Genomic DNA, 20,950 nt, shown 5'->3' with positions numbered 1-20,950 from the left:
TGACTTGTGTAACAGTGTTTCATCAGTCGCGCTTACAACGTTTTCATGTAACAATGTTTCTTTGTAGCAGACAGGCTGCTACAGTAGGCTATTTTGTTATCACTCGCTAGAGGCCGCCCTTTATCAGAGGAAAGTTCTTTACACGGCCCGGGTTCTTTTACGCCTGCTAAATTAGGTTACTTTCATGTCGGCTATTGCGTAGGCTATATAAATGTGCGTCGCGGTGAAGTACACATGCACATCGCAGCTCGGTCCTGTACTGTACTTCACAACCAACTTCAGCAGAGTGAACTATTGAGCTTTTGAAAGGAAACCACGGACGCCGAAAAGTTGTTAAACCTTTACAGGACATTTTCACTGGTGAAGCCAACGCTGGAAGTATGGACGATTTAGGTAAATTTCATACCGTGTCCTTTTCTAATCTCAGCCGTTTTCTATTAAGCATAGCGGAAAGTATGGGTTGAGAAAAAGTCATGTATTTCAAGGCAGCGGGGATTTCTAACAAAATCTTGGGATAATCGACGGCCAGAGATTTGTTTTAATATCTGAACTCAACAGGCAGAAAAGTGTGGGCTAAACTACATTCAATAGCTTCGAATTTAACCCCGTTTATCCACTTTTCATGTCAGTTTTTTCATCTTTGAATGGAACAATGGCAATGGTTAACTCTTGCATAAATGATTTACTTTATTTTAGATAACACTTTGGCATAAGTCTGTCCGATGATGTATCAACATCGTTTGTTTATATAGAAACTAGGTTCCAGCACCACCCATATTAATTGGCTTTACCCTCATAGGCCGCAAAGTTATCCACGTTTTGTTTTTTTACTAAAACGTTCGTCTCATTACAGTTCATGTAGGTGCTTTGAAGTTGTCCAAAGCAACACGGTACACTATAGCCTTTAGGTTCAGTGTTAGTCATGCCATGTTATCCAAACGTTCTAAATGGCGACACCAGCTCCATTAATTTTTTTTAATTTTACCTTTATTTAACCAGGTAGGCAAGTTGAGAACAAGTTCTCATTTGCAACTGCGACCTGGCCAATATAAAGCATAGCAATTCGACACATACAACAACACAGAGTTACACATGGAATAAACAAAACATACAGTCAATAATACAGTAGAAAAATAAGTCTATATACAATGTGAGCAAATGAGGTGAGATAAGGGAGGTAAAGGCAAAAAAAGGCCATGGTGGCTAGGTAAATACAATATAGCAAGTAAAACACTGGAATGGTAGATTTGCAGTGGAAGAATGTGCAAAGGAGCAAAATAAATACAGTAGGGGAAGAGGTAGTTGTTTGGGCTAAATTATAGATGGCCTATGTACAGGTGCAGTAATATGTGAGCTGCTCTGGCAGCTGGTGCTTAAAGCTAGTGAGGGAGATAAGTGTTTCCAGCTTCAGAGGTTTTTGCAGTTCGTTCCAGTCAGTGGCAGCAGAGAACTGGAAGGAAAGACGACCAAAGGAGGAATTGGCTTTGGGGGTGACCAGTGAGATATACCTGCGCGTGCTACGAGTGGGTGCTGCTATGGTGACCAGTGAGCTGAGATAAGGCGGGGCTTTACCTAGCAGAGACTTGTAGATAACATGTAGCCAGTGGGTTTGGCGACGAGTAAGAAGCGAGTGCCAACCAACGAGAGTGTACAGGTCGCAATGGTGGGTAGTGTATGGGGCTTTGGTGACAAAACGGATGGCACTGTGATAGACTGCATCCAGTTTGTTGAGTAGAGTGTTGGAGGCAATTTTATAGATGACATTACCGAAGTCGAGGATCGGTAGGATGGTCCGTTTTACGAGGGTATGTTTGGCAGCATGAGTGAAGGATGTTTTGTTGCGATATAGGAAGCCGAGTCTAGAGGTAATTTTGGATTGGAGATGCTTAATGTGAGTCTGGAAGGAGAGTTTATAGTCTAACCAGACACCTAGGTATTTGTAGTTGTCCACGTATTCTAAGTCAGAGCCATCCAGAGTAGTGATGCTGGACGGGCGAGCAGGTGCGGGCAGTGATCGGTTGAATAGCATGCATTTAGTTTTACTTGTGTTTAAGAGCAGTTGGAGGCCACGGAAGGAGAGTTGTATGGCATTGAAGCTCATCTGGAGGTTAGTTAACACAGTGTCCGAAGAGGGGCCAGAAGTATACAGAATGGTGTCGTCTGCGTAGAGGTGTATCAGAGAATCATCAGCAGCAAGAGCAACATCATTGATGTATACAGAGAAGAGAGTCGGCCCGAGGATTGAACCCTGTGGCACCCCCATAGAGACTGCCAGAGGTCCGGACAACAGGCCCTCCGATTTGACATATAAGAAACGCATGTGAAATTACATGATAAATAGTGTATGTCTATCCCTTTTAAATTTTTATCATCACGCCCATTGTCGTTTCTTGTGTGTCAAATATGGAAAGAAAAAGTCTGACTTGTTAGAGGCAATGAGGTGTAAGTATATGTTGTGCCTCCTTAACAGGCAGGATGGAAGCTCTCCCAAATGCTGAAATTAGCAGACTTGCTACCTGACTTGCTACCTTTTCATGGCATACCAGAGGTGAAACGAAATAGTTATTATATAATTGTTGGGTGCCTACTTAGATGGTCCATGCTATCAGGGGACCCTGGTTTTGGGAATGATGTCCCAGGGATCCCGACTAGCTGACCTCTTATTTGTAGTGGTAGTCCTTCTGTGGTGGTCCCGTGTGGCTCAGTTGGTAGAGCATGGCACTTGCAACGCCAGGGTTGTGGGTTCATTCCCCACGGGGGGACCAGGATGAATATGTATGAACTTTCCAATTTGTAAGTCGCTCTGGATAAGAGCGTCTGCTAAATGACTTAAATGTAAATGTGGTGGAAGTAGAAGTAGTAGGCCTATTTTATGGGTCTCGTGACCCTTTTGACCCCTGTCCAAAGCCTAATGTTTAGAGTACATACTCAGACATTAGAGTAGCCACCTACAGACCTGGAGTAATATGGGTCTTCAAAAGAATAGAGCACTTTTTCACATGGATATGCACCAGAGATATTTACACAAAGAAACACTTGGAACCGGCATACCTCAAATAGCCGAACCTGCTATACACCAACCTGCACCGTTCATACTTGCACACAGATCATATTCCATGGTTACATGCATCAGTGCATTTTAGGCACCAAGTGTCTGGTTGATCATGCTGGCTGATAGGTCACCCCCCAATGCCACCATTTACCTTTCAGTCTATTTTCTGTGACAAGATAGCTGACCAGTCAACTGTTATAGTTCACTGACCCTTGACCTCTGGCACTACACTTAGAACTCAAAAGTCTGTATATATATATATATATATATATATATATTAAAAAAAATAGATTTCATCAGGTGGCCAATTCACTAAACCTTCCCAGATTAGAAAGTGTGTTATTGAATAAATGCAATTGCTTTCATCTTCATGCACAGGAGGGTGGTGGCATGTAGCCAAGAGGCTAGAGGCAGGCCAGCAACCAAAGCATGACTCTCTCTCCTGTGCTTTCAATTCCTCAGGGTGTGGGCCATCGTCCCAGTTGATTGAACTGATCAAGTGATACACATTTTCATTCTCTCTCTAAGGAAATGGACAATAAAGTAATCTTCATTAAAAAAATTGTCCAGTAGCTATTTGAATTAGCCTATGTTGAGTTTCAGCGATATGTTTTTGGCTTGTTTAAGTAGAGGGATGAGGAGCCATATTTTGAGCTTGGCCTGATCTGAGAATAACTCCAGGGCTCATTAGCTGCTCTGGGCCAGTGAAAGGACTGATTGTTAACTGAGGGAGAGCCTGCCGTCTCACTTAAGTCGGGAAGCCAGGCCTGAGGGAGGGGGAGAGGCTGCTGTGGAATGTCTAACATCATTGTTTGTCAGGGTCGAAGGCCAAATACTCACTGGGTCACGGCTCACCTCCTACTACTCCGTTCCACTGGCCCTGTAAATAAATAGAGGGCTCTTTACAAACAGGTACCCTCAGTCAGTCCTACTACGTCCTTCTAGTAAAACCCTATTCCCTGGTCTCTGCATGGATGACCTACTGCTGCATAACCCAATCATCCCATCCTCTGCTTGGCTCAGTGTACTAGATATGTCCCCATTTCAAGGGGGTTTCTGTAGTGCCGTGTGAGTAACTAGGTTAGACGAGACCTGTGAACGTTCCAGAGACTCCGACCCATCTCACGCTGCTCTGATCAGGTGGTGGCCAGGCCCAGAGCCATTACTGATGTGGCTGCAGTGCAGCTGAGCCTTCATCCTGATGACTCTTTACCCACACAGTGCCAATCAGTGTCAGATGGCCTATCTTACTGGTGTGTTTGATGTGTGAAGTCACCACTCTCCTCTCTGTGAATTCCTCAGGAGCCTGTGAAATGTAGACTCCGTGCTGGGGGAGCACACAGATTGGCTGACTGACCCAGTGGGCTGAAGCAGCCTTTGGTTATGTTATGAATGGTCATCAGGATAGAGCGCAGTGTGTGGGTGGTGTATAGGTTGGCAGCTGGTCAAGCGGACAACACTATAGGAGAGGCAATGTTGCAATCTGTTGAACAGTGATCCTCTTTGAGGAGATTGCATTAGTTGATTACCTTATAGAAAAATGAAAATATTCCCTGGTTCAAGAGAGGACTTGGTGCATGTTAAATGGGGTGATCCTAAATGTTTACGATGTTTGCCAGCCACACTTTAAGTTAGACACATAGCCATCCTTGCAACTTTGGCAGTTGATCCTTAATGAGTTAATGTATTTCAGTGTGTCAGCAGTGAGGAAGTGTTACCAGGCTAGTCATCCCCCCTAGGGACCTGTAGTGTTACTGACTGTATGCATACCACTACAGTGTGTTTGAGTGGGCCTGCTTTCTCTACTAATGGAATGGTCCTCTCTGTAAATTAGTCCAGTCCTTTTGCTCTCAGTGCTCTGTCCACACCCATCCTGTTCTGAGTCTGGGGAGGGGAGCTGCATGGCTGACCTCATCGCTTAGGCAACAGACCCTGCCTCACATCCTGAGGAAACGGAGAGAAAACAATGAGCAGAATCAGCATTCAGGGTTCAGGAAACGCAGCAGGAGATACAGGCTCTGCCACCGCTGTTAAGGATGTGTTTTTGACCAATAAAAGTCAGTCGTTGTCCCCTCTCCCTCGCCTTTATTTCCTAAACTGTTTCCCTCTGTCACTCTGGCCTTGTTTCTTGGCTCTGAGAACAGTGCTGATTATGTTCCTGATGGGTCAGAATAATGGAGCAGGAATCAGTTCGCGCTGGATTCTTCCCACATTACTCAGGCTGGGACACCCCAGGGCATGTTGTTCAAAGAGCTCAGTGTGGCTGTGGCACTCTGCTCTGTGGAGGTCTCAGAGCAGTACATGGAAGTTGGCTGGCTGTTTTTGGAGGTTGGTTGGTGTGATTCAGTGCTGAACATTGAGAAGAGAAACCAAACAGTCAATTCTTGATGTTTTCACACCCCCGCCCCCAACAGACACATACTCTGAATTCACAGTAGCTGCTCGATCTCACATCTATTGGTGTGAGTTTGTCCTCAATGTCTAAGTGTGACTGTCTGTGTCAGAATGGTCTTTAGACTTCCCTGTCGTCTGATTTACTGACTTGTGGGGAAGCGCTTTTATTTTAGTCCAGCGCTCTCCTCAGGGAGTATCATCTTTCGGATATGGGGCTGCTTGGGCGGGTATTTGTAGGGTCAGTGGCTTCAAAAGAAACATCACTATCTTGCTTCAAGATCCTTCTGTCTTTCTCTGAAACACCACTCTGTCTCTGCTCCCTTCAGTATGTCTTTAAGCTCACTGTTCCCCCCTACTCTCTCTGTGGTGTAACCCCACCGCCCCCTATTCTCCTCTGGTATCTCTCTCCACCCCTCTCTGGCCCCAGTCTCTCCTGATTGGTATAAATATCATGTTGGGTAGGCCCGATGGGATAGTGTTTCTTCCTACATGTGGCTCTGGCCAGCTCTGCTCTGTGCCCCCCAGCTATTAACATGTGAGCTGTGAACCCTGGTGGCCCATCACTGTATCCAATGTGTCAGTAGGAAAGATGAACTGGCCAGCCCGGGCTGCCTGCTGCCTGCCCGCCTGGGAAGCATGGCTCCCTGGGCCTGTCATGGGTAATAAAAATATCTCTCTTATCCTGGACTCAAGTATCTTGTACTTTGTTGATCTGGCTCTATTGTTATTGTCTAATTATAGCATAGTACTTTCATTGTTTTTAAACTGACAAATTTATTTATTTTTTCCTCTTATCTGATTGAATGATGGTTTCTGTCTGGCCAATCATATCCTGTATTACAAAACATTATACACTGAACAAAAATATAAATGCAACAATTTCAAATATTTGACTGAGTTACAGTTCATATAAGAAAATCAGTCAATTTGAAATAAATTAGGCCCTAAGCTATGGATGTCACATGACTGGGGATCCAGATATGCTTCTGTTGGTCACAGAACCAGTCAGTATCTGGTGTGACCATTTGCCTCATGCAGCGCGACACATCTCCTTTGCATAGAGTTGATTGTGGAATGTTATCCCACTCCTCTTCAATGGCTGTGCGACGTTACTGGATATTGGTGGGAACTGGAACATGCTGTCATACACGTTGATCCAGAGCATCTCAAACATGCTCAATGGGTGAGATGTCGGGTGAGTATGCAGGAAAAACTGGGACATTTCCAGCTTCCAGGAATTGTGTACAGATCCTTGCGACATGGGGCTGTGCATTTCCAGCCTCCAGGAATTGTGTACAGATCCTTGCGACATGGTGCTGTGCATTTCCAGCCTCCAGGAATTGTGTACAGATCCTTGCGACATGGGGCTGTGCATTTCCAGCCTCCAGGAATTGTGTACAGATCCTTGCGACATGGTGCTGTGCATTATCATGCTGAAACATGAGGTGATGGCGGCAGATGAATGGCACAACAATGGGCCTCAGGATCTTGTCGCGGAATCTCTTTGCATTCAAATTGACATCGCCAAAATGCAATTGTGTTCGTTGTTGGGTGGCCAATGTCTGCACATACCATAACCCCACCTTCACAAAGGGGCACTCTGTTCACAACGTTGACATCAGCAAACCGCTTGCCCACACGAAGCCATACACGCTGTCTGCCATCTGTCTGGAACAATTGAAACCGGGATTCATCTGTGAAGAGCACACTTCTCCAGTGGCCATCGAAGGTGAGCGTTTGACCACTAAAGTCAGTTACGACGCCAAACTGCAGTCAGGTCAAGACCCTGAGGTCAACGAGCATGCAGATGAGCTTCCCGTAAACGGTTTCTGACAGTTTGTGCAAAAACTCTTCGGTTGTGCCAACCCACAGTTTCATCAGCCGGATGTGGAGGTTCTGGCATGGTGTGGTTACACGTGGTCTGCAGTTGCTAGGCTGGTTGGATGTACTGCCAAATTCTCTAAAACGACAGCTTTATAGTAGAGAAATTAAGATTCAATTCTCTGGCAACAGCTCTGGTGGACCTTCCTGCAGTCGGCATGCCAATTGCACGCTCTCTCAAAACATGTGGCATTGTGTTGTGTGACACAACTGCACAGTTTAGAGTGGCCTTTTATTGTCCCCAGCACAAGGTGCACCTTTGTAATGATCTTGCTGTTTAATCCGCTTGTTATGCCAAACCTGGCAGGTGTATGGATTGTCTTGGTGAAGTATAAATGCTCACTAACAGGGATGTAAGCGAATGTATGCAGAACATTTGAGAGAAATAAGCTTTTTGTGCATATGGTACATTTCTGGGATCTTTTATTTTTCAGCTCATGAAACATGGGACTAACACTGCGTTTTATATTTTTGTTCAGTGTATTTTGTTTTCTTTTCATATTTGCTACTTTCATGTAGGTTACATATCACGGTTTTTATAGTACAAATTAGGGTTGCAAAATTCTGGGAACTTTCAATAAATTCCCATTTTTTCCCCCCCCAAAATCCCGGTTGGAGGTTTCCCGGAGTCAGAAGGGAACAAGCAAGAAATCCAGAATCCTCCAAACAGGATTTATGGAAAACCAGGGAATTTATTCAAAGTTCCTGGAATTTTGCAACCCTAGTACAAATCATCCCTCTTTTGTTCTTGCCCTCCATCACATGCCTCCCCATCTCCTTTGCCACCCTCCTCTGTCTCCCTGGCTGATTTCTCTCTGAGGCAGACAGTGGAATGTGTGGAATGCACCTTCCCGCCCATCAGATAAAGACTGCAGGGTTTTGGTACGGGCAGGAGGAGGGGGGGATACAGACTGCGGCAAGAATATACACGTACACCCACCACCCAAAGAATGCCCATACAGTATGCACACAACACTAGACTGTTGGCTTATGTTTGAACATCATGACTTTATATGAGACCCTTTTGTTGAAAGAATCACGACCGGAATGTATTGCTAATCTATTTAAGTCATTGAAGCTGCAATAAACAAAGTCAGGTGACTTGATCTCTTTTGCTAATGGCCTGCTTAGAATCCCCAAATGGCAGAATGAATGCGTTTCCCATAGAAGTGAGCAGTCTTTTAATTGCATTTTTCTCAGAAGTAGTCAGGATTTGCTCTGAAAAGAGTGGACTTTACCCATCTCAAAGATGAATGTGTTACTTGGCTTACAGTACTTAGCTGTATTAAGAAGCAAAGGACCCCCCCCAAACCAACTCAAGCCACAGCCCCTTTGTCATCAACGTTTCAGACTCAACGCCGCCCTCCACAGGAGGGACAATCAACACAAATGAATGAATTTATTCCAGTGGCATTTCCTCCAGCACACTCTAGTAAACATCTATGTCAATGTAACCCTGGCCTGAAGCACTATACAGGAGTGTATCGCAGCAGACCTTTAGCTATGACTAAATATCCTCCACTCATTGCTCTTAGTTTAATTAACTATCCCTTTACAATGAAGGTGGGTACCAGCTTCTACTAGGTACACCCTTGAGTAGTCCATACATTACCCAAATATCCATTAAAGGCATGCTTGAAACACTTAGATTTTGACTGGAATCTCCAACTGATCAGTACCACAGGGGTTGGCCCGGGTCAGATGTAGTAGCAGCAGGGGGGTAATCTAGTCATACTAAGCAGAGAATAGACTAGAGATCCCGGTCTGGCATACTGAGGAACTTGGCGGTGTGTCCATTCCTCTCAAAGTGGGTTGGTAAGGCTGGCCTGCACTGCCATGAGTAAGGTCGACGTTATTCTGTGTACTGTATATCATACCTAGCTGGCTATGTGTGATTTAGTGTTTCAGTAATGACTTTCAGGATGATTTATTATTAAAGGGGAAACCACACCATGTAAGATACTCACAAAAGAATGACCATTTGGAGAGAGGATAGTGATTTTCATTAGGCTTTATTGTAAGAGTGATGAAGTGAACTTTAAGACCTTTGTCGGCACCAGGTGCAGCTCGTTTTGGACTGGTAGTTATAGTTCAGCACGTTTGCACTGACTTACTTGCTGAGAGTACAGCTTTAAATAGGTTTTGTTCCCATGTGGTTTAACATCTAGCTACTGGTTGGGGTCTCTGGTATAAATGAACAGTGGAGGAAGTACTGTGGAAGGAAGTTGTGGTAGAGAATAGGGACAAATAAAGTCAAGGCTCTATATAGATTATTTTATTTTTTACAAGCTAAAAACTTAAGTCGGTTAACAGAAGTAGACAGACACCTAGTTCCTTTTTTATTTTTTTTATGAGAGAAAAAGGAAGCCCCGGGGTGAGTTGGAGGGAGAGGCTTCGAGTAAGGAATTGTAATAATATCCCGTGTCTGTTTCTGGTTTTCCCCTGCCAACACACCCTTAGCAGATGGGACATTAGCTAGTCGTAGTCCTCTCTGTCTCATCTCAGTCCCTCTGTTTTGTATACACAGTTACGCACTCACATACTCTTGGGTCGTCAGGTGGCATATCGGGAGTAATAGTAAGGGGGAATTTTGCCCAGTAAAGATTTAAAATTTGCTCTGAACTATAACTCCCTAACTGTTAATGTCATCTTAGTTTCTTGCATGTGTGTTTTTGCTTTGTTTGACTTAAAGAAGATTTTGTGTGTGACCTAAGATGGACTTTTTGACTGTGGTCTTCGGTGCAGTATGTATGATGCCCACTTGAATTTGACTATTGTGGTTCACCTCATGAAGTTGTTGTTGTAAAGTTGGGATCTTAGACTTTCTATTTATCAGATAATGTAGTTGAACCAATTTAATGTTCTCTAGGTTTTACTCTTGTTTACTTAAAATAGACTGAGGATTCCCTGTGCCATCATCCCAGTATGTGCAACATTTTAACAGGCTATTCTTAACTGACTGAGGATGGATGGATGGAGCGGGTGATGTCAGGGTCTATTTTGTTCTGGTGTTCTAGGGGACACTAATGCTGTACTGTACACTTGATAACCCTGGAGGAGATATGCTGTCTGTCTCATGCTCACACAAATCTTCTTGGAAAAGAGAAAACAATTATTCTGTTGAAGACAAATGGAACGACGGACAAGCCAAGACCGATAGCCAGGTACTTACTGACAGGAGCTATATATTTTTTAGGGCCCAATAGAAAGATTTGATTGCCGGGGGGAGAGAATGTTAACCAGACATAGTGGGTTTAGAAATGACACTGGGGATTTGTGTGTCTGTGGCGCTATGCTGATGACCTAATCTTAGCTCCTGGTGCAGGACAGGACTACTGTGGAGGGCCCTGGGGAGCAGGCCTTTTTTTGGAATGAGGAGGCTGAGTGACCGGTTGGAATGAGGGACTGACTCATACACTTAGGAATTGTCAGTTTAGACACCCGCCACTTGGTAGACTCCAGCCTGAGAGCACAATAAGCGGGATGAAGAATGTGTAGGTCTCTACACACATTACTAGTGGTGGTGGGGGGGTGTAAATCGAGACAGTTACATATCGCAATGTAATTTTTTGCACTGTACCTGCACCAAAACTCCAGTATTTTTGGTGCATAGCTTGTCCTCGCAGCTTTTTAAATAGGAAGCAAATTTGTTTTCAGTACTTTTACTTCCATGACTGAAACTCATTTTATCATGGCCCTCTTGTCAAAACCCCTGCAACTTATCCAGAACGCTGCAGCCCGCCTGGTTTTCAACCTTCAAGTTTTCCCATGTCCCCCTGCTCCGACGCACACTCCACTGGCTTCCAGTTGAAGCTCACATCCACTACAAGACCATGACGCTTACCTAGGGAACAGCAAGAGGAACTGCCCCTCTCTACCTTCAGGCTATGCTCAAACCCTACACCCCAACCCAAGCACACCTCAGGTGTCTTGGCCCTCATACCCCTACGGGAGGGCAGCTCCCGCTCAGCCCAGTCCAAGCTCTTCTCTGTCCTGGCACCCCAATGGTGGAACCAGCTTCCCCTTGAAGCTAGGACAGCGGAGTCCCTGCCCATCTTCCTAAAACATCTGAACCCCTACCTCTTCTAACCGTATCTTAAATAATCCTCCTCCGCACCGTGACTTCTATCTCTGACTCTACTGATGGCTATGCCTGTGATATGTGGTAGCCATCTTAGGATGAATGCACTAACTGTAAGTCACTCTGGATGAGATGTAAATGTCTTGTCCCTCTGCAGCAGACATGCAATGTAAAAAACATTAAACAACTTCCTAATATTGAGTTGCACCCCTTTTGCCCTGAGAACAGCCTCAATTCGTTGGGGCATGGACTCAAGGTGTCGCAAGCGTTCCACAGGGATGCTGGTCCATGTTGACTCCAATGCTACCCACAGTTATCAAGTTGGCTGGATGTCCTTTGGGTGGTGCACTATTCTTGATACACATGGACCCCCCCCAAACCAACTCAAGCCACAGCCCCTTTGTCATCAACATCACATACACTGTTGAGCGTGAAAAACCCAGCAGTGTTGCACTTCTTGACACAAACCAGTGCGCTTGGCATCTACTACCTTAACCAGTTCAAAGGGACTTAAACCTTTTTGTCTTTCCTATTCATCCTCTGAATGGCACACATACAGTGTCTCAAGGCTTAAAAGTCATTCTTTAACTTGTCTCCACCCCTTCATCTACGTTGATTGAAGTAGATTTAATAAGTGACATCAATTAGGGATCATAGCTTTCACCTGGTCAGTGTGTTGTGGAAAGAGCTGGTGTCCTTAATGTATTGTACACTCAGTATAGTATGCAATATGTTTGGAACATCAAATTGCAATAAAATCACAGTATCGAATCGCAATACATACCGTATTGTGAGGTCTCTGACAATTCCCAGCCCTAAACGTTACGTGCTTTACATTTTTCACATTATTTTTTTAAATATGTTTTTATTTTTTATTTTTTTATTTTTTTAAATAAAAATATTGTATCCACTTTTCTCCCCAATTTTCGTGGTATCCAATCGCTAGTAATTACTATCTTGTCTCATCGCTACAACTCCCGTACGGGCTCGGGAGAGACGAAGGTCGAAAGCCATGCGTCCTCCGAAGCACAACCCAACCAAGCCGCACTGCTTCTTAACACAGCGCGCCTCCAACCCGGAAGTCAGCCGCACCAATGTGTCGGAGGAAACACCGTGCACCTGGCCCCCTTGGTTAGCGCGCACTGCGCCCGGCCCGCCACAGGAGTCGCTGGAGCGCGATGAGACAAGGATATCCCTACCGGCCAAACCCTCCCTAACCCGGACGACGCTAGCCCAATTGTGCGTCGCCCCACAGACCTCCCGGTCGCGGCCGGTTGCGACAGAGCCTGGGCGCGAACCCAGAGACTCTGGTGGCGCAGCTAGCACTGCGATGCAGTGCCCTAGACCACTGCGCCACCCGAGAGGCCACATTTTTCACATTCTAACGGAGGCAACATAACTAAATCTGCAAACTATTGACATTCATACTAAGCATAGGAAAAGATGTTGCATCTTGATCTTCTGTGAATGATTGTAAAGAGGGGAAAGAATAGTGTTCGAGTGACGACCCAACGTCTGCCCTCCCCTCGTGATGTCACGATACTGTGGCAGCATTAGGGTTTGTATTTCTGTCAAATATTTATGAGTGTCAGAGCTCTAAACTGTGTCTAACCATGGAAGCATTTCTTACCACCTCAGACGCTTTGTTGGCGGACCTGGAATCCACGACATCCCACATTTCCAAGCGGCCTGTGTTCCTGTCTGAGGAAACCCCCTACTCTTTCCCCACTGGGGGAAACTCCTACCAGGATGTGTCAGTCCCTCCCCCGGTGCCGCCCCCTCCCTCCGCTGAGGCTCTGAATGGCTCTGTGATTGACTCCCTCCACTCCTCCCAACAGGTCAGTCACACATCAGACTCACACTCACGCATATCATTCAGTAAATGGCTTTTCAAGACTGAACTGAGTGACTGTTCTCTTCTCCGCAGTCCTTGGGTTCAGCTCCGAAGAGCTCATGGTCCAGGGACAGTAGCAGCCCACCCCTGTCCCACAATGAAGAGGACCACGTCTACAGGTAGGCAGAAGGGCCATAGGAACAGATCCCTAGGAAGGGACCTCCACTGGGAGACTACTAGACCGTCTGTTACTGTTTGTTTTACACTTTACACACAATTGACACCGTTGTCTCTCTGCCTCTGTCAGTTTCCCCAACAAACAGAAGTCTGCTGACCCATCTGCGGCTGCCATGAGCTCCGCGCTAGGCAGTAACCTGTCAGAGCTAGACCGGCTGCTCCTGGAGCTCAATGCTGTCCAGCAGAACTCTCCCTCTTTCCCCACCACAGGTAGACAGACAGCGAACCACATCCTACATAAATATTCACTAGGTTTTGGTGTTTATATCACCAAAGTGATGCCATCAACTGTGCAACAGGTGGTTTTGTTCTTGCAGTATGTGTTTACTGCATGTTACTGTGATGATGAACGATGTCCCGCTGTCCTCTCTACCCACAGAGGAAACCGCCCCACCCCTGCCATCCTGCAGCATTACCAACTATGTGCAGCAAAACGGGGGCCCCCCTGACATCATGGTGAGCCCTCCCGTTCAGGAGAAGCCCAAACAGAATGGGACCAGGGTGGTGGAGGATGGCCGGCCCACAGTGGAGAGTCTGCTGGATGAGCTGGAGGGTTCTGTACCCAATCACAGGTCAGGATATTGGCAGTTACTCCTACTCAAGAGTCACAGATGGACAAGGATGAGTTTGTCATAACTTTGAATTATAGGATATGTGCTAACTAGCAATGAGATGATGGTAATAATCTACTGTAGCCTGGATTGTGGTGCTCTATCTGATCACATGCAATGATTGTATGAATAATAACTTGTTTCAGGGGGTCCAGGTTGGATTGTGTTTGATCATGTGCTTTGTTTGTGTATTCTGCATCCCCAGCCCCTCTGTTCTTCACAGTGAGTTGGACTCTCCCTCTCAGCAGCAGGCCAGAATCTCAGCATCCTGTGCTACACGCGAGCTAGATGAGCTCATGGCCTCCCTGTCCGACTTCAAGGTGCACAGCAGTGTGTGTGTGTTGACAGGACTTACACTTGTCCTTTTATGAAATAAATCCTTAATTAGATTCCTTAGATTCTATATTTTCTGATCTGATTATTTCTCTTTATCTTCCTGCTCTTGTGGTGTTCTTTTCCTCTCCTGCCTGTCCTGTCCTGTTCTTGGCTCCTTGGGGTCTATGAACCTTTTGATCCCCAGCTGGATCAAGCAGAAATCTCCCCCAGCAGCACTCTGGAGGTCCATCCTCATCCACGTACCCCCTCCTCCCCTGTTGCAGCTGCCCCCTCCCCCCTCCTTCCCTCTCAATCTGCCTGTGACTCCCCTCTCTTCTCACTGCCTGACTGGGAGCTGCACATAGAGGAGGAAGGTAGGGGGGGAGTGTCCTCTCCACATCCCTCATTATCAAGCCCTCCCCCAGCAACTGTAACCTTCCAGAGCCCTCTGTTCTTTGAAGAGAGTGAACCAGAAGCCTTCATCGACGTCTCTGCCACCATGCTGTCCTCTCATCAGAAGTCCTTGGTATTCCTCAACCACTCCAAACCTTCACCTAGCACAGACACCGGTCCTCTCAATGCTGCTAAACCATCACTCACCTCAGCCAGCACCACGCTGGACCAGAACCCCTTAAAATCCCCTAGTCCCTCTCTAGAACGTGGCATAACTCCTCCCTCTGTTACCAAAAGCCCCAGTCCCCTAACTGACATGGATCTAAGTTTATCTACTCCAACTACTACTAAGAGCCTTAGTCCTGTTCCTTTCTCTTACTCCAAGTCCGCTACTCCTCTCACTGCTTCGAAAGCCCCCTCGCCATCTCTGGTCACATATCCCAAGGCCCCCCCTCCCCCAGCTCTCACTAGCCCCATGATCTCAAGGAGAGTGCTGGAGCCAGTCCCTGCAGATGAGCCCTCTCTGGATGAAGCCCTGGATAAGCTGCAGCCGGACACCACCGGAAGTACCCGGGACGGGGCAAGAACCGGGGACGAGGCAAGTACCCATGAAGGGACATTTACCCGGGATGGGTCAGTAATAAGTGGACATGTTGATGGGTATAGGGAGCTCATGGACTGGGCCGATGTGGAGCTGAACATGTGTCTCCAAGATGGACTGGATGGTGGTATGACTCCTAATACAGAGAGACCTTATACAGATGGGAGCATGACCCCGACGACTGAGGCCAGCTGGATGGATGAGTCCCTGGATGGCTCCTCCTGCCCTGGGACTTCTGATGCTTCCCTGGACCTGCCTCTGCTGCAGCATGCCACTGTGGACAGGGTCTCAGCATCTGGACATGTATGGGACTGCCCTCGCCGCCACACTGTTTTGGATCTGCACAAACACATACAGAAACAACAGTCAGGGTTGGGTAGGTTACTTTCTAAATGTAATCTATTAGTTACTACTTACCTATCCAAAATTGTAATCAGTAACGTAATCTGATACTTTTGGATTACTTTGCCCTTAAGAGGCATTAGAAGACAAAGGATCCATCATAGTCGTCTCCAGGCTTGCTCACGTGGAACAAACTTAAACTAGCACCTTTTTTCAATCCTGACTTGAAAACAGAAAGGTGTCCGTTTTTTTTTGCAAACATCCTTTCTAAATTTAAACGTTATCTAGTTTTTAAAAGTATCTGTAATCTAATTACAATATTTTTGCTGATAACGTAACTGATTCTGGTTTTTTTTGTTATCCGATTACATGTAACTAACTACTCCCCAACCCTGGTCAGTGTTAAATGTTATTCATACAATAGCATAACAGATTTCTGCCGTCTCAGAAAGCTGGTTGTTTTGATACCAAAACATCTGTTATTTTTTTGTTGTTGAGATAATGTCATTACAATCTGCACACTAGGATGTTTGCTGTTACTGCATAGTGGCTAATTGTTCACTGCCTGGCTGTGTCCTTTGTTGGCATGTTATTCTTTTAAACCACACAATTTAATTTGTGACCACATCCTATGACTACCTCACTTGTTGCACCAGTGTGGCATGACACCCCCATCTTGCACAACTATGTTCTGCTAAATGGTCAGGGAGCATATGGGGACTGTGGGAGGTTGGATGGGGTCTGCGCATGTGAGACCACATGAGTGTGACTGACACATTCCTTTGGATGACTTTACCCACTGCTGCTACACACGCGTGAGGAGGTGGCTGCTTTTGTCTTTGAGTGAACTGGAATGGTGCTTGATCTGAATGGACTTCCTCTGAACTGAACCACTCACCTGGCCTGCTGTATTGTAACTGGATCACAGTGGATTCCTGATGCTCGTTCTCCTTCTAGCTTAAATCAGTGATTAGGCGCACCAAGGAGACCTCCAACGTACACCCCATGTACCGAGAGGATCACCCCCGGAGGGGGCGGGTGGGCCCCATCATTGTCAACAAGAGCAGCTCCCAGGACCGCCTCATAGAGGAGCTGCAGGGGAAGCTGGGGATTGGTCGATTGGCTGACCGCCGGCGTAAGCAGCCGGACGATTGGCTCACTGAGGGTATCATCGTCATGTCCAAGCCACAGCGCTTCCGTGGCGACAGGGCCGCGAACGAGGTGGACAAGGTTGGCCTGGATACGATCACAACAGGCTCCCACCATCCCAGATACTATTGCACATTTCTCATTAGTTTTTACTCAAATTTTACTTCACTTTCAGTTCTTTACCTTTCATTTTGTCTTTCTCTCTGGTTGTCCCTGTCTCTTCTTCTCCTCAGATCATTATTCCCCCAGAGTCCCCTCTACCTCAGAGGGTCATTTACCCACCCCAGTCTCCCCCAGCGCCTCGTCACCCTCCTATTATAGAAAAACCCAGTAGACCCCCACCTATGCAGCCGACCCCTGCTCCTCTACCTCCTACGCCTCCCCCCTGCCCCCCTCCTCCACCCCAGGAACCCATCCCTCCCCCACCTATGAAGCAGACCCCTGCTCCTCTACCTCCCCCACCTCCGCTTGTACAACCTCCATTCCCACCTGTCCCAGTATGGCAGGCCCCTGCCCCCAAGCCAGCGCCCTCTCCACCAGTGCAGCCTGCACCACCACCACCTCCCCCCAAAGTCCTGGTGTCCGTTGGCTGTCAAACCGAATATGACCCAATCTTGCCTCCAATGCAGGCATGGCTCTCTCTACCTTTTCTATTTCTATAACAGAACGCCTTCTCTCTTTCTCACTGCCTTCAGTTTCCTTCATTAAACCCACTGTTTAATTATTTGTACAGATGTATTTTTATGAGAGAATGCACTGTGCTCTGGTGTCCATCCTATCCTCTCACCCTCCATCTTTTGACAGATGGCCCAGGGGAAAGGTGGCCCTGGAGGCCCCCCAACGCAGGTCAACAAGCTGGACAACATGCTCGGCAGCCTGCAGTCTGACCTCCATAAACTGGGTGTGCAGACCGTGGCCAAGGGAGTGTGTGGGGCCTGCTGTAAACCAATCGTGGGACAGGTAAGGGGCTTGGGTGGGCCTGAGATTAAGCCGATGGCCTTTCTAAGATCATGGTCTCTCATTACATTTAATTGCTGAGCTTTGTTGGCATGGTTAATTTACATAAACTGTCGATTTGTGTGTCCAGGTGGTGACTGCCATGGGGCGCACGTGGCACCCGGAGCACTTTGTGTGTACCCACTGTCAGGAGGAGATAGGTTCCAGAAACTTCTTTGAGCGTGACGGGGCGCCCTACTGCGAGAAGGACTACCACAACCTGTTCTCCCCACGCTGCCACTACTGCAACGGACCTATTCTGGATGTAAGTAGACACCATATACTACAAAAATAACTATTACAACTAAGGCAGTGGACAGATAGTGTAGCAATAGCAGCTAGCAGTGAGTTACTGTTCCAATGTTCATGTTTACAGAAAGTTGTGACTGCGTTGGACAGGACATGGCATCCTGAGCACTTCTTCTGTGCTCAGTGTGGATCATTCTTTGGCCCAGAGGGTGAGTTTGACCCATTCTTGGAGCTCACTGGTAATGACCAGTTTTATAGTGAGGTGCAGAACTCATGATCTGTGTCTCTTGAAGGCTTCCATGAGAAGGATGGGAAGGCGTACTGTAGGAAGGACTACTTTGACATGTTTGCGCCTAAATGTGGCGGCTGTGCCCGAGCCATCCTGGAGAACTACATCTCTGCACTGAACTCCCTTTGGCATCCAGAGTGCTTTGTCTGCAGGGTCTGTATTCTGCCTTATTCCCTTTACATAAGGGCATTCATCTTGTTATTAGTCCTGACTCGTGTACTTACTCATTACTCCCTGTTTGTGTATGCAGGAGTGCTTCACCCCATTTGTGAACGGGAGTTTCTTTGAGCATGATGGGCAGCCCTACTGTGAGGTTCACTACCACGAGCGCCGCGGGTCCCTCTGCTCTGGCTGCCAGAAGCCCATTACGGGCCGCTGCATCACGGCCATGGCCAAGAAGTTCCACCCTGAGCACTTTGTTTGTGCCTTCTGCCTCAAGCAGCTCAACAAGGGCACATTCAAGGAGCAGAATGACAAGCCCTACTGCCAGGGCTGCTTTGTGAAACTCTTCAGTTAAGGAGTAGATTGTCTGTGCCTGGAGATTTGTGTGTGTATGGGGGAAGTGTCTGTGTAGCTCAGGTAGTGTGTGTGTGCGAGTCAGTTTGAGTGTATTTTCTGTACTCTGATGGTGTGCATAGTTCCAGCATTCTTCTATCAGCCCCTGAAGTGTTATGGACATCCATATCAGGTCTAGGCCTGTCTGCTCTCTCTGATGCTCAGACTGTCGTATGATTTCAAGCCCAAATAGTTTTGCTTTTGTAAGGAATATACGTACATGGACTAGTGTTTGAGGTTGCTGCTCACTGGTTGAGTGTGTCTTCTGAAACCATTTGAAAGGTGTCATGTTAGAGGGAGCAGTTGACCTGTTGTGTTTTTTATCATTTGTATTTGTTTTTTCAACTGCTCAAGTAAAGGCCTTGGTGATATTTCTTTCTCTTTTCCTGTCTGAGTAACTGAGAACAGATGGTTAAAATTGTCATTGTAGCATTGACTGGAAATAGGCTGTGGGTCAGTCATTATTTTAGTACTTGTGACGCAGACGGTTGTGTCATCAGACCCCTTAAGCCTTGTGACGCACAATCATTAAAACCCCCAAACAAGCATTTGTTGCCTTTTGATTTTATGTATTTGAACGTTTCTATAAAATGTGTGTGAGATTAATTTACAACAAATAATATTTGACTCCCTTTTAATGTTTGGAAAAATAGGAGTCTTATAATACAACAGATGGGTAATATTGTAACTTTGTCACTGCCAATGCCTACCCAGTCCTTTTTAGAGCTTAAACCTTAGCTGGACTGGTTTAGGAGTTGTCTTCTGTTCAGAAAGGGCTCATGCAGTATATAAGAGCATGCCATGATAAACATTAGAATGTATTCTGCATACAGGAGACAGTTACATTTTACTGTGAGAATATTGTGTACATTGAATACAAAGTGCTGGTCAGTTAATATTTTTAATAACCACTCGTTAAGAGAAATCCTCTAAGACATTTCATAGCAGAGATACTTTTAAACGTTTAACATCCTTAAAGTTACTGTGCATTCTATTCCACTTTTTAATTATATAAATAGTGCACAAGGTGAAGCCCTGATGTAAGTACACACAGCTTAAATGCAAACAATACTGTATGCAACTGTAAACATTGTATGGTGAACTCAACAACCCCTTGATTCTATCCAAGTTACGCTTTCAAGGAATATGCCTATTTTTGTGCCAATATATCAATGCAATGTATTTTACACTGGGGAGACCAGCAAGGTAGCCTACTGTTTATAGACTGTGATTCCTGGACTATCTCTTCAGAGCTCTGTCAGTGAGTCCACTGGATAATGTGTTGATATTGGTCTGAGTTTAACTCTCTAAAGCTATGGAGGAAATGGCTTATTTAGAGAAGCATGTGAGTTGCATCTACTGTACACCAGCTGGGTTTGTGGGCTTGTAGTTTTATCATGTAATGGTTGCATTACATCATTTTTTTGGACCTGTATCTTGTTCAGGGATTTACACCCAGAGCCTTTCTGTTTTTATTTAGAAAATCATTTAGCCATTTTGTCTACACAGAATTATTGTAGAAGGCTATTATTTAATCAAACTTTTTTTCCCCTCCTTTCATTTTAAATGTCACAGTACTGAATACTGATTCAACTCATTTCATATAGGCTATACTCAAATAAAATCTGTTTTTGGTACCAACGGGTGTCTTTGTGATCATGTTTACCTTTCAAGACCCTGTAGCAACTGCTATAGTAATAAATGCTGATAATGTAGTAAATATGCTGAATGCATAACAAATGTTTTTATGCATAATGTGATTATTACATGATGCGTCTTTTTATAATGGTGTAATAACGTAAACCAATAATGTAACACTAAAACCACTTTCTTTAATGGCATGTTTCGGTTCGGCCGGCGCCTAGCCGAACTCTGCTAAGCGAACTGAACGAGTTTGCTCGTTTAAAAGACCTTCGTTTGGAAAAACTAGAAAAATAATCTGCAATCGTACCATTTGTCCACCTTGAGATT

General features: G+C 45.8%; 1 protein-coding gene across 2 annotated transcripts; it reads left to right on the top strand.

Annotated features, from left to right (window-relative positions):
- Positions 1–142: 142 nt before the first annotated feature.
- On the top strand, positions 143–20,620 carry pxnb (paxillin b). 2 transcript variants are annotated; one of them, XM_023978723.1, is made up of 14 exons: positions 143–393; positions 13,047–13,246; positions 13,336–13,421; positions 13,550–13,689; positions 13,859–14,051; positions 14,296–14,410; positions 14,611–15,702; positions 16,699–16,971; positions 17,124–17,519; positions 17,695–17,850; positions 17,978–18,151; positions 18,263–18,344; positions 18,429–18,577; positions 18,675–20,620. In XM_023978723.1, exons 1-14 carry the CDS (start codon positions 381–383, stop codon positions 18,939–18,941), a joined length of 3,336 nt encoding a protein of 1,111 aa, XP_023834491.1. In that variant the 5' UTR covers positions 143–380; the 3' UTR covers positions 18,942–20,620. The 2 variants fall into 2 exon arrangements, with proteins under 2 accessions (XP_023834491.1, XP_023834492.1); XM_023978724.1 differs by lacking the exons at positions 14,611–15,702; positions 16,699–16,971; positions 17,124–17,519 and having other exon boundaries at positions 147–393.
- Positions 20,621–20,950: the final 330 nt, after the last annotated feature.

The sequence above is a fragment of the Salvelinus sp. IW2-2015 genome, linkage group LG33 (assembly GCF_002910315.2).
Source record: "Salvelinus sp. IW2-2015 linkage group LG33, ASM291031v2, whole genome shotgun sequence".
In the NCBI taxonomy this organism is placed as follows: domain Eukaryota; kingdom Metazoa; phylum Chordata; class Actinopteri; order Salmoniformes; family Salmonidae; genus Salvelinus; species Salvelinus sp. IW2-2015.
The sequence above is the reverse complement of the archived record's forward strand: the minus strand, read 5'-3'. Positions and strand labels throughout refer to the sequence as shown.

Bases quoted from the DNA above. Each gene is read 5' to 3' on its own strand.
- pxnb (XM_023978723.1), top strand. The intron at 15,703-16,698 runs GTATGGGACTGC...TTCTCCTTCTAG, and splicing joins GGGTCTCAGCATCTGGACAT to CTTAAATCAGTGATTAGGCG. The intron at 18,152-18,262 runs GTAAGTAGACAC...TCATGTTTACAG, and splicing joins GCAACGGACCTATTCTGGAT to AAAGTTGTGACTGCGTTGGA.